This window comes from Indicator indicator, chromosome 19 (assembly GCF_027791375.1).
Source record: "Indicator indicator isolate 239-I01 chromosome 19, UM_Iind_1.1, whole genome shotgun sequence".
NCBI classification, from domain to species: Eukaryota; Metazoa; Chordata; class Aves; order Piciformes; family Indicatoridae; genus Indicator; species Indicator indicator.
In genome coordinates, this window is record NC_072028.1 from 16,312,694 (window position 1) to 16,326,368 (window position 13,675).

General features: G+C 36.0%; 1 protein-coding gene across 2 annotated transcripts in view; it reads right to left on the bottom strand.

Annotated features, from left to right (window-relative positions):
• Positions 1–13,675, bottom strand: part of TOX3 (TOX high mobility group box family member 3) — a 69,943-nt gene that overhangs the window by 21,995 nt on the left and 34,273 nt on the right. For both annotated transcript variants that reach the window (XM_054389840.1, XM_054389839.1), the window contains exon 2: positions 1,920–1,985. In XM_054389840.1, coding sequence (XP_054245815.1) covers positions 1,920–1,985 — 66 coding nt within the window. The remainder of the gene's footprint in view (positions 1–1,919; positions 1,986–13,675) is intronic.

Genomic DNA, 13,675 nt, shown 5'->3' on the forward strand with positions numbered 1-13,675 from the left:
TATTAATGTGAACACTAACAATCATATTCTTATTCCTTGTTCAAGCAAAAGGGTTCAGTGCAATCAGTATTATTATAGTACATTTGAACCTCTCTTTACTTGACATATTTATGAGATACTAGTAATCATAATAACTGGATCTTTTCTTCACCATCTAACAGAATAATTCTAGGACAGATGTAGAAATAGATAATACAGCTAGATAATAATACAGCATTTTACTTAGAAAAGTAGCATTCATCTTTATAGCTTACTACAAATGGGAGAGTAAATTGTTGGATACCTTAACATTTTTAAAACTTAATTTAATTCTCACAATGTTATTTGCCCAAACATGTATATAGCTTTTTTGAAAACAATATACAATGGACCTAAGACTGAGGATAAATTAGATGCAATCTAAGACAGAAAGTCCCTTAGTGAAGCAACCTTAAATTCAAATCACTTGGCTATTCAATCTGCAAAAAGAGGCTAACCAGTAGACAATTTGGGATTGCTGAAAGGTGCTGTTATGACCAAAAGATGGTATATCATCTGTGGGATTTACCTTACTAATCACATTTTTTGAAGTTATTAACTTTTCAAATATTTATATCTTACACATTTAAAAAAATGTGCGTGGTTAAATGCCATCTGTACTGAAATGTTCAAAACATTTGTTCCTTTTGATAAAAATGCAAATCTGGAGAACTGTTGTATCAACATATAACAGCCAATGTCTGACACGGTGAATTATCACAGCTGGAATTAAATTGTCTCTGAACAGCTGCTGGCAGCAGAGCTTTCATCAATGTTTGATTCAAATGTAGGAAAGAAATTCTACAGAAAGAAACATCATGTTGTCATTACAGATGGGGTTTGTGTTCATTATCACAAATAACACTGGAGCTAGTGCCAAACAATATTCCCTTATCTAAGCAATCTAGCTGCGTAAAAAGAGATGGTGACCGTTGTATGAATGATTCATAAAATACAACTCTTAATTCTAACCCTCATATTTATTATTACACCTTCCAGCTTGTTTTCTCCAAGACTGCTTTTTCAGAATTGCACAAGGACACCTGCAACCAAATCACCACTGACACTGTGTAAAATCAAGGCTTCCCAGTTAACTGAACGCTTCCTCATGTTGGGAAGATCACTTACAGCATGCACCATATAGCAATACTTAGTTCTTATTCTCCATGCTGCTATGTTACTAGATGGTGCACCTTGTACTTTCCATCCTTCCCTTTGGAGTAAGAGCTCTTGGTTCTCAGTCATGAGCAAAAGGTGTTCCTGTCTGGAGCTGAGGTCAGTTTTAGCACATAGATAGTCTGTCAGCTGGCTGCAAGGCAGCCTCACTGTAACAAATACATGAAGATTGTATCTGCCACACCTTTCTCTTTTTGTTCTCAAAGGCAGTGATCAAATACATCACCTCACCCAGCCAGCCTCCACCAGCCCAGTCCCTGGATTTGCTCTTGATCCTGGTCAGAAGTTTCCTTCATGCACACACACTCTTCAGGCAACAAAGGTGGTTTTGCTTTTCTAACTTGTATGAGTACTAAAAACCCAAATTAAATTATTTGTATCTATAAAAGAAATAAGCACATGAACTAGTAATGGTTATCACTCGGTTTGCTTTTCAAGAGTACACCTGTTCTGCATTTTATTTGTTTCCTTCTGTTTATAATTTTTTTCATACATAAAGCAGATTTGTTTCTATTGACATGCTATGTAAGTTACAGCCTTATGGACAGCTAAATTGACTAGTAATGGAGAGCTGTCAGGTTATTTTCTTTCTCATTAAAGTCTTTATTTTGTGCTCCATAAAACACACAGAAATTCAGCACTTCACTTTTCATCCATTCAAAGTCTGTTAAATTATCACAGCAAACAGCAGAATATGAGCACAGATAAAAAAGAAAAACATTTACCTCATTTGCAGCAAGAAATGCATTGTTTGCCTCTGCCATGTTCATGTAGCTGTTATTGTTTCCAAACTGAAAGAAAAATAAATATTTGCATTTTAATGCATGCCACGATAAACTTTTCTTTTCCCCATCACTATCATAGAAAATGTTGAAAGAACCATAACAAAAATCAAAACAACAAACAGATAAAATGTAATTTTGCAGATGTTCTTTGAAGTCAAAACTACATTGGATTCAGCACTGTTATTACATACTCTGCATCCCCAAGTCTGTACATGGAAGATATCCAAGTGTACATCTCTTCAATCTTCTTTGCCAATGTAGCAAAGCCACCCCACAAACCTAGAAGTGATTTTGGAAATGGAGCAACCATTAGAAAGAGACAATTCTCCAGAAGAGACATTTGGGCTCTACTGCATCTTTCCTGGCAGACATTATAGTATCCCTGCCTTGAGATTTCCTCAGGGTGGCACAGACTGAATGTCCAGTTGCTGCCACTGAGGTGCAGGTTCACACAGGACTAATCCGAAAAGATCCTCTCTGATGCCATAGAGTCATTTCGTCCAGATTCTCAAGCATGAGCGTTTGTTAAAGAAGAGAAGTACTTTTTCTTTTACAGACTGAGCATGGAGGAGAGACTACCAGCATTTGGTTAAATGATACTTGGTGTGCCTTATCCTCTTAAATGGCACTTCTGGTAGTATTTCCACCTGTGCTCCTCAAGCAGGCTGGCATCTAGAGACCTCCCTTCAAGGAGCAATACCACACCTGTTTTGCAGCTACCACTAATACACTAAATCACAGGCCTTCCTATTTTCACACTTCTATTATCAGGCACAGTGTACACTGCAAAGAGATCAAATGAGAGAAAACTGTGCTGTCCCTACAACACCCTGACAACATCACTTCCACTAAAGCTGCACATTTTCCCTCTAACTCGTATTTTTGAGTTCTCTAAAAGCACATTTGTTCAGGAAGGCTTTATCTTGCCAGATCTTGGTCCCCCTCAAAGGCGCAACAGCAAACACAAGCAGCAGCAGTATAAGCTCTGCAACAAGTGCCTGAAGACTGGCAACCATGCACTTGCACAGACTGTTCTTTCCAAGTCATAAATCGTTGTGCTTTGAGACCAGCCAGCCGAACCTCTCCTGAAAGGAAAACCACTTTGTTCCAACTTGATTCCCTACTGCAGTTATTTAGTGCCTGAGTGTTTCTGACCTCCAGAAATCTTCTGACCAGTTCCTCCAGCACCCTAGAGGAGTGGAGGGGCCAGAGAGAGTCTTTGAAAGAAAGCTCCTTCCCTAAAAACTCCAGAATCCATTTCTGAAAATAAGACTGAAAGTTAAAAGAAACTAAAAGAAACAAAACAAAACAAAACAAAATTGAGGAGGAAACTGTAATGCAAGATCATGAAAATAAGGAAGATGGACACAACAAACTGGAGCCTCATGTACCTGACAATCTTACTGATAAAACAGGACCAAGAAAATCAGAAGACAATCATGAGGATATGCAACGAGATTTCTCATTCTGAAGTGTGAAATTCCATTTGTGTATTTAACATGCTGACTCTCTCAACCTACAACACATGTTAAGCAACAGAGGCCGTAACACTATGTAGGCTGCCTCATAGCTATTAAAACTCTATTATCCCCAGCTATGCAGATACTCAAGCAATGTCATCCATTTTTTAAAAGCCCAGATGTCACCAATTTTTTTAGATTTAAAAATTCAAACAAAATTGCACATTCAAATTACTGTTTTGGCACATGAGGCTGTGTGTGTGTGGATTTGTTGCACAAAAACACAGTACTTAAGCGCAACAGTGAGATTGACAGGATAGATTTTTTTTTTCATGTCAGTGGTAAACTAAGAAATACTTAGATGAAAAGGTCAAATGGCTCCAAAAGAGATGTCTTTTCTATTGTAACAAGAAAAAAAACCCGACCAACCAAACCTCTAACACTGGATACATAAGTAGGAACAAACCTATTTTAATGAGCTTGGCATCCCAGAGGCTGCAGTGCCTCAAAATCGAAATGTAGCTGACTTGAAGAGTAAAATTCTACATTGTTTTGACCTGCATGTATTCCTCACATCACAGGTACTGCTGTTCTGATTGCCAAGTGTTTTTCAGCTCTTTTTTGTTTTATTGAGGTAATACAAAGGGGAAAGTGACATCATAGCTTTTCAATTTAAGACTGTGGAAGTGATGTAACAAGAAATTTCAAAGCTAAGAGTTACAAGTATACATCCTTAGATTCATTCTGTTCTTGGGCTACAATATTTAAGACCCCATTGTGTACGGCTCGGGCACAGATTTTAGAATCTGGCATATTTAGGCTTTTGTTAGTATGGTTCATAATTAACATTATTAAAACTTATTTTTTGTCTCTGAATTAGAAATCCATTGAAGGCACACAACAACTATCAGTCAGTATTTCTAAGATTAAACTTCCTTATTATCTAATAGCACCTATAACAACAAAAGAAAATAAAACGGTTATTATCTTAAGGACCTAAACAATTCAAAAAACAAATTAAGCTTAGAGTGAAATAAGAACTGGGTTAGAAATCCTCTTCTGAACAGTTAGTCTGCGAATGTAATTACTGAAGAAACTACAGCTAATCAGCTGTGAATTGTATCCATTAATTAGTATTTGCCCTGGAGAAATGAGAAAAATCAGTAACAATGTTAACACTGCAATGCACTGATGAGTACTGAAACACAGGGCCCTCAGCATTTAGTCAAGCAGGTGGCTCCAATGGTCCAAGTAATTTAAAAAGCTCTCACCTGAAGTGCGGAGCTGGAATTACAAAGCACTTCTTGCATATCTTTGTATCTATATAAGGCTATAATTAATGGCTTTTAATTTAGAAACACTTTGTGATCAGCTGGGAACAGTTATAAATCATCCTAAATAGAACAAGGGGTTCTTGTCTATTTTAGTCAAATAATTTGAGAAAGAAGTTTTTTTGTGAAATGAGTCTTGTTGCAGTCAACACACTTCTCCATTTATTTTCTAAAGGATTCCTTCCTCACAAACACCTCAGAGCATTACTATAGTTGTCAGCAGGCATTTACATTAAAGGCAGATGGAGCAATTTGGTCTGCCCAGGTATACTCCTGCAGGGTCCCTGGGACAGAACAAAAGTCTACCAATCTTTTGGGAGTTTGTTGGTATTCAAGATGCTTTGCAAATTGCTTATCCATAGCAATTAGCTGGGTTTTGCATAAGCTTTTGCATTTCAAGATCTCAAGGCACACTATGTACAAGGAAATAAAATCTTGCTGGTCTCCTTTAGCAACACACCATTGCATTACAGATTACAATTTGTTTCCTTTGATTCCAGGAGTTCAATAAACTCTATCTTAAGTTTTGATAAATATATTAAGCATAAGTACCCACTGCTGCCACAGCTTGTTGAAGCTCTTCTCTTACCTATGACTACCAAACCTGGTGCCCAACATCTACCTTTATTCATATGTTCTAGACGATCTGTGTATTTGTAATGCCAAGGAAAAAATCGTGCACTCTACTCCCTCCCCAACACGTGTCTTAATGAAGATCAAATCAATTCCTGCCCAGGAATGGGGATATAAAACCTGTATCACTGTACAAACCACATGTTTTCATAGATCAAACCTCCTAAGCCAGACATTATACCTGTTAGCACATCAAGCCACTTGGAATCAGCCCAGCACATGACTGCTTGGGTATTCAAGCTACCCTTTGCACTCATCAGAGCTTAAAAATCGGTTGGTTATGAATACTGAGACCAATGAGAAGCTGTTTTAAGAAAAAAGTCTGAATGTCAACAGAAAGCCTTGACAGTCTGTGATAAAAATCAGTGATTAAATGTTCAGAGTCTGAATTCCTACAGAAAAAAATCTTCAGAAAATCTCAAAAGGTTAAATAGTGTACTACTGTCTGGGATCTTCTTTAGCAGCAAGACATAAAACAAGCAAAAGAAGTTTACACCACAAAGCCGTATGATTAAAAAACAAACAAAAACAACATGAGAAACAAATAGTGAGTTCTGAAGCTGTTACAGACACACAAAATTTGATCATCTGGAAGTTAATGGAAATTTTGCTACTCGTTTTGATGGAGAAATTTTTCTTACAACATTTAGTCAGCAGTATTTGTTACAACTTTCTACATTGCTGTCTTTAAATCAGCTTAGTTGTGATGCAACTCTAACACAAAAAACATTAGAATTCACACCCACAATACCTTTCCTAAAGAGTGCAAATACAGAATACATAAATAACTTAAAAGCAGGCATAGAGGAGCCCAGAATTTTATCTGAGCATCTAAATGGAATAAAAATTAACTTAAAAACTACTAGTAATTAGGTTTATCAGGAAAATATATTGGATCTTCTAAACAAATATTTTTATAATATTGCTGCTTAACCCAATGGTGTAATCAAAGGAAGAAGAAACCACTGGAAGGGTTATTGTTCCAGCACAGAGTATCACCAGAACCAAGGAATCTGAGTAGATGTCTCATATGAAAATTCAAACAAAATATACCCAGGATGTGAATGAAACACATTTTATCTTCTCATAACTAATCCAGAGATTTGTAGTTTGATTAAAAGGAATAATTGCATTTCTTTACTCAAAGACTACTTACTATAGATCTGAGACTATCTATTTATTCATGATTAAAAAAATCCTTATCCCAACCTTTACTGCAAAACAGAACTCAGGCTTACTTATGACATTAACAGTTCCTTTATAATTATTAGTTAATCTTTAGTCAAAACACATACTTAAAGAGTTTCTTGGGACAATAACCCTAGACAAAATTCTTGCTGGCCTGGTGCTGAACTACTGCCTTCAGAAATAGCTCTAAACTAGTTCCGCCACAGCTCTACCTATCTGCTTTCATATGTATTTTAGATAGTTATACATCCAAATTCTATCATTTCTGAAGCCGGCTTATTGGTTTTTGAAAACACCAGCCTCAACTGATCACACTTTCAGTATTTCTGCAATAACATTAGAACCCATATTTTTAAAAATATGGCCATTAATAGAATTAATAGAATTAATATTATGGTGTAAGCATGCTCATAATTTTATATAGAATAATATCTACTTATATGTATTATGGCAAGGATCTCAGTTCTATCTTCATATTTGGCAAATTAATTCCTTTGAGGTTACACTATCCTTATGAGTAAAAAAAGATAACGATCCCAAAAGATGTAATTACAGACCAAAACTAAATTACTTTGCAGGTCTAAGTACTGTATCTTAATAATTTCAGCAAAGAACATCTTCACTGCATTTGGGCAGATTTGATTTTGCTGCCTGACCAATAATTACAGCTCTGGCAAATACAATGTCTGATAAGGACATCAATTAAGAATGAGCATTGTGTTATCTTAAAAAAAAATATTCATCATGTTCACAGCCTGTCTGATTGAATGAAATGCCAAATTAAATTAATGGAGATTGCTAAGTCTAGCTGGCTGGTGGGGAACCATGCAGAAAGTGGGACAGCATAGACAATAAACTGTCTGTAATTAGAAGATGAGAAGCTGGACTAATGCTACTTCAGCCTGATTACTCCAAACAAAACAATATACACTAAAATTATTCTGGCAACAGAAGTAGATGGAGTGGGAGGAGGCTTGGGAGATGGAGCTTTATTCTTTTTTTTTCTTTCAGTACTATCAACAGTCACTATCTATGAACAGCAGTGTCCTCATCAGATGTATTAAATATTTTTTTTTTCTCACCAGGAAACACAATTTCTTTTCTCAGTGAAAGCAAAAAGAACAGATGAGAATTCTCCAATCATTTCTTTTCCAGATGCACCAGCTAATCTCTACAGAGGCTTTACTTTTGAGTAAGATGTGCTCGTAGGAGCAGAGTGTTCTTTTCTGGAAGAGCAAGTCCTTCATGACAGTTTCAGTACTTCAGAAGCAGCAGGTGGGATTCATATTATTTTATAAAAATACAAGTATTCTATTTGATTTTTGCTACTAGAAACAAGGAAGCAGATATTATAGTAGCTGGGTCATAGATGGAACATCACTAAAGGTGTTAGGGATTTGCATTGTAAGTGAAGGACGCATCTTTTAAAACCTGAAATTTAAACTTTGGAAGCAATGAATTAATTTCACCTCAGAATGAATGCAAAATGTGATCCTTGATTTTGCCACGAGGCAGCAACCCACAGAAATTCCTGTACTCCTCTGGCAACACGTTAACGTTATGGAAGAACCGTAGACGCTGCCAGACTCAAGAAATATTATTTACCACAGACAACATGCAGCTATTGTTGGTTAAGGATTGAGTTACAGAGTATAAGGAGACAGAGTTGAACCAGATGCAGTCAAAAGGCTGTGCATTTGGGTTAGCCATTGCCCAAATGTCAGAAAGCAGGTAACGCATCCCAGGTACATCCAAGATCAAAAACTGCAATGTGTATGTGTGACCAAGGGCATGGATACATGCACCCAGACAACGCTTTTCTCAGCAAAAGATACAATATTTGAAGAATTCCATGAAGAACGGGACCACTAATATGGTACTATATATGCCACGTTTATACTTGAACCTTGTCAATGATATTCTCAAAGCAAATTTAGTTAGTGGTTACTGTAGGACAGCACAATAGCAATCAGCTTTCTGAGACAGATTATTCTCATTTTCTGGAAGTAGGTTCATTTCTCCCTAGGTTCCTTTTATAATTTTTTTTTAGGGAAGATCTCAATGTATGTGTGAAAAACTACCCAGGAAGTGTTAGCCTTGGTGACTGGCCACTAGAAGTTACTATGTGATAGTTATTTCTCTCCATGTCTTCCAGAATTCTCTGACACAGTATCAGGATCCTGCAATCATCAGGAGGAAATGCAGTTCGCCTTAAAAACAGAAGGGGTTCCTATAGGGGATTTCCCACCAGAAAGCTTAATTTGCTTAAGAACACATGGCCAGTGAGCAACTAGCCAACAAAAGAGTGGAGTGGTTCATTAATTACTGAATCTGTAGGAAAGTATCTGTGTAACCACACATTTGACAGTCTTTTGATACTTAAAATCTTTAAAGCCTTTAATTCAAGAGATAATTTAGATTCCAATTTTTCAGTCTTAAACATCTGCCACATTGTTTTATGTATGTTGATATACGTGGCTATGCATGTGTGTATGTGTGCATATATATATACCCACAGATATATATATATATATACACAAACACACACATATATATATATATACACACACACAGACACACACATTCTCTAATCTTTGCTTAGAGCCAAAAAAAAAAAAAATCTCAGTGGGATAAAATACTTGAGCACGATCCTAAAGAAAAATAGACATTTATATTTTATTCATATATCCCCAAATCTCCATGAGACACACTCTTTGCAGATAGTACAGATTTAAAAGTTTTAGAAAAGCAATTAGAATGAAAACATTTGAAGTTACTTTAAGAAAGCTTTCAGCCAGCAAATAAAAACTTCAGCAATTACAATAAAAACCACTGACATAATCTCTCTAATTCCAGCCAAACTCTTTAATATGAGCTCCTTCAGTGAATTCCATGTCCAAAAGCAGTAACTGAATGATATTTTTCAAAGTATGATACTGTGTAAGTCTTAGGAACAGTAATGAAAGGAATATTTAATGATCTCATGTTAGACATTTTCAGATCTCTTAAGAACACAGTCTATAGAAGTTTTTATATGCAAGAAATAACTTTGTATGAATATGCAGTGTTATAATTTTGTTGACTGACAGTCAAGGCAATTCAACACATGCCAGATTTTTAATGCTACTTATTCCACATTCAAATGTATAAATATGAAAAGGTGATCCAAAGTGCAGTTCTAATTCTAATATTTATACAAGATAAAAGCATCATAAAACTAGCTGAATCTTGAAAGTTCTTTCCAAGACAAATATACCAAATATTTTCCTGTCACGTTCAAAACATTTCAATTTACCATTTTGGCTTTTTATTGACAAGAATAGATTTTTCATTCTGGCCACACTGCCTTCAAAGGTAGTAAAATGGAGAATCAAACATGGATGCTGGGCATAACTCTACATTCACTTACATATACTACTTTTCTCCTATACAAGGCTAATACAAATAACAAACTTAGACCAACCCACTAAGTTTCACATAAAAAAAGACTCCACAAGACCCACAGATGTTACTTCAAAGAGTTCTGAAGTACCTTTACTATCATTACACCCTGCTGTTGCCTGAAGCATAAAATACAGGAAAAGACCAAATGTTAAGATAAACACATTCATTAACAAATCCATGGAGAGGCCACTACAGTTTAAGTATTTGTTTTAAAATAAGAATATTTAAAGAACAGATTTTCTTTCTTTGTTTTCTAACCTACAGATGTTTGTGGTAATGAACTATAAAATTATTCTCATGATCACTCTCATGAGCATGTACTTGTTGCTGGAGTAAACCAGATTAGACATAAATGTCATGGAGGGCATATATTGTTAACAATACAAAAAGAACTTACTTAAATGGCTAGGTCTCTTGTTTATATGTATTCTGGCACAACTCCAGCAACTTGTATTCCACACGAGAAAGGTCTTCTCAATGCAGTTTGATACCATCCATTCAACATATGCATTTTACAAGTTACTTTTTTCTAAGCAGCTCAAATTATACATAAGATCTTATTTCTGATGACATCAGAGGACAGATGGTGATTAAATTATGTTTTTTTTCACAACTGCTCTAAAGAACTGAAGCAAAGGTAAAGCACTCTTGTCTTTCTACATACAGCCTTGCGAGAGCATGAAAACCTTTCTGTTCTCCATCCCATTTACCAAACAGGAAAAGAGCAAGAGCCTCTCAGAATGGCCTGAACACATACATATAATACTGCAAGACAATTTGCAAGACTCAAGCAAAGTATGTAAACCTGATTCTGGGGCTGCCCCTCCAAACTACCCTCTCATGCCCCTCTGGGTGGTGACAGGATCACCAATGCTGGCATCTGGTGCCATGACTGGAGGCTGCAGCTTGTGCTTTGCTGGGGTACTAGAGTCCTCCAGCATCCATTGAACATGGAAGTCAGTGAGATCCTGAGGGTCCTTCTTTAACACCCCCTCAACAGAGAAATAAGACAACTCTACACCTCTGAATATCCTTTACATCCCATGATTTAACTCCTTTAAGGCATACTTTTATAGGGTTTTTTTGGGGGGAACACATAAATACAGAACTGTTTTCACCTCATTGACATTTCTGTTTGACCTTTCTCTTCAAAGCATTAAGTTCATACAACCAAGCCCCCCCCATTATTTTATATAAACTTCAGCATTGATTCTAAGCATTTCTTAACATAATGACAGCATTTTATTTTTAGAATCCCAAGAAATAGTTTCATATCACTATATTCAAGATTACTGTAACATTTTCCCACACAAATTTAAAGTGATGTGATTATACAGCAAATGGGCTGTAAGCAGCTTTTCTTACAATCTTACATCAAATTTAACTCACTCCAGCAAAAATTGTAAATTTCATTACAGACTGTGATTCGGCTCTACTACACTAGGAAATTATATCAAGTTTTAAATATAAAATAGATAAAGAAATGGTGAAGCAAATGCAGACATTTTATAATAATCATAATGGAGAATCAGTCAAGATACTTTCAGGCTAAAATCAGTGCATGCATAAAATCTTAAGTATCTCAGTTCTTAGTCAAGTTGATACCATGGGTTCCTGCATTTTTTTTGTGAAATTAAGTATGTTTCACTTTAGAAATACTAATCATAATAAAATAAAAAAATAGCATTTTTTCTAAGTCTATTTTAACTCTACTTCATCATATGCAAGGTTTTTGTACAAGGCAATTCCAAGACAGTGTGTAGGATGTAGCTCTGCACTCATTATACATATATTGAATGAGAAACAGAGAAAATCCACCCAGGAATACACAAACTTGAGCACCAAAGTCCATGATGGTTATTCTCAACCACAGCATAGGGAATGCCCTTCTGCTTTAGGAAGTACAGATGAGGCTCAAGGATTTCATACAGTAAACTTGTAAGAACGGGGGCTGTAGAAGAAAATGACTGACAGGCACAAGATTCAGAAGTTTTCCTCAGGTGAAGATGTTCTCCAACCTGGAAAAATTATGTTTGTCAATATAATATAGATTATAGGACTACAGATACAATTTGGTCACAGGCATGTAACATCACTTCCTCCTATTTCTTTATCTTGCATCAACCTTAAACCTTATCTTTAGTTGAGCCTGGATTACAAATCCCACAGCAGGGAGGCCTCTGGAGAGTCTTCAGCAACAACCAACTTTATTTAAACATGCAAGATTGAATTGGATGCAATGCTCTGCAATAACAATACAGGAGAATTAAATTTTAGAGTGGAATAATCCCTCATGTTATCTTGTATTCCTAATTTATGCCACTGAGACTAATCAGGCTTAATTTATCTATCTTTAGCTTCCCACTGCTTCATTCCAACCTAAGGGCAACATTTTGGGCAGGAGAAACTTTATTTTGTAGGTGAGTAACCTACTTTAATTGCATTTTCATCCATTACTACAGTCTAGCATTTTCTTGTCTTAATTGGGTCACTGTATTTCTTCTTGTAAGTGGGCACAGAAATTACTTCTGATATTGATTGCAGCCCCTGAGGTTCTGCTGAGAGTTGAGGACACACAAAGGTACACAGCGAATTTCATTTATGACAAGTGAAATGAATAAAAGTCTCACTCAAGCCCTTCACTCTCAGTAATAAAAAGACCACAAAAATCCTAATGTTCAAATGTTGACATTTCCTATTAAGCATACTAATGCCAATTACAAAAAAATCAGGTAGCTCTGTCTATAATCTTATTTCAAATGCAACCTAACCAATAGCTTCACACATGCAGAGCTGTGCAAATGTCTAACACCATATGAAAGCCAAGCCTCTCGAGTCTGCAGGTGATCTTGAACACTTGTGTTTTTAAATACTAATAACTAATTAGTGTTAGAATTCAGTGCATATTAAAAAGCATACCAGGCATCTCAGTAATGTAATTTCTTCTCATAATTTTTAGATGACATAGAAGAAACAGGGACAAAAGCAGTAATAAAAGCTCCCTTGACTAGTCAAGTATTACCCTTCTTGTCTTGATGTAAGCAAGCCTGAGCTCTGATTTATGCAAATTCTTAAGTTTCTTTTCTTGAAGTATAGGAGACATCAGCTTCTGATGGCATTTCAGCTGCCAAGCTGTTCCACAACTCTGAAAATACTCTCCTCGTTTAGTGGACTGACACAACACAGTGTCCAATGCTATTCACACCAAAACTATGCAAAAAGCTTAATACTTCTTAGCTGAATTTAAAACAATCAGATTTAGCTTTAGTATGAATTCAAACTGTGTTTATGAATTAGCAATAATTTCTTAATTCTTTGTCTGAATGTTCAGAAACTATGCAAGATACTTGTAGGAATAGCTGGTAATTACAAGCCAGGTTAGTAACTGGACGTCAAATGGGAGAAGTCATAGGCTTATACACATGTAGCAAGCACTCTTCAAGTTATCAGCTGAGGCCATGATGTTGACCACAAATGTGTGCTTCTGGCAAGACTTCTAGAACTAGCTGCAAACTACTGGGAGATCTCTCACTTTTATTTTGTATCTTGAACCTTTTATCATTCCATCCCACATTTAGAGTAGAAAGTTTCCCAGACCACTAGAAGTGAGACCTGGACTCAGTGCATTCTCAGTAATTCC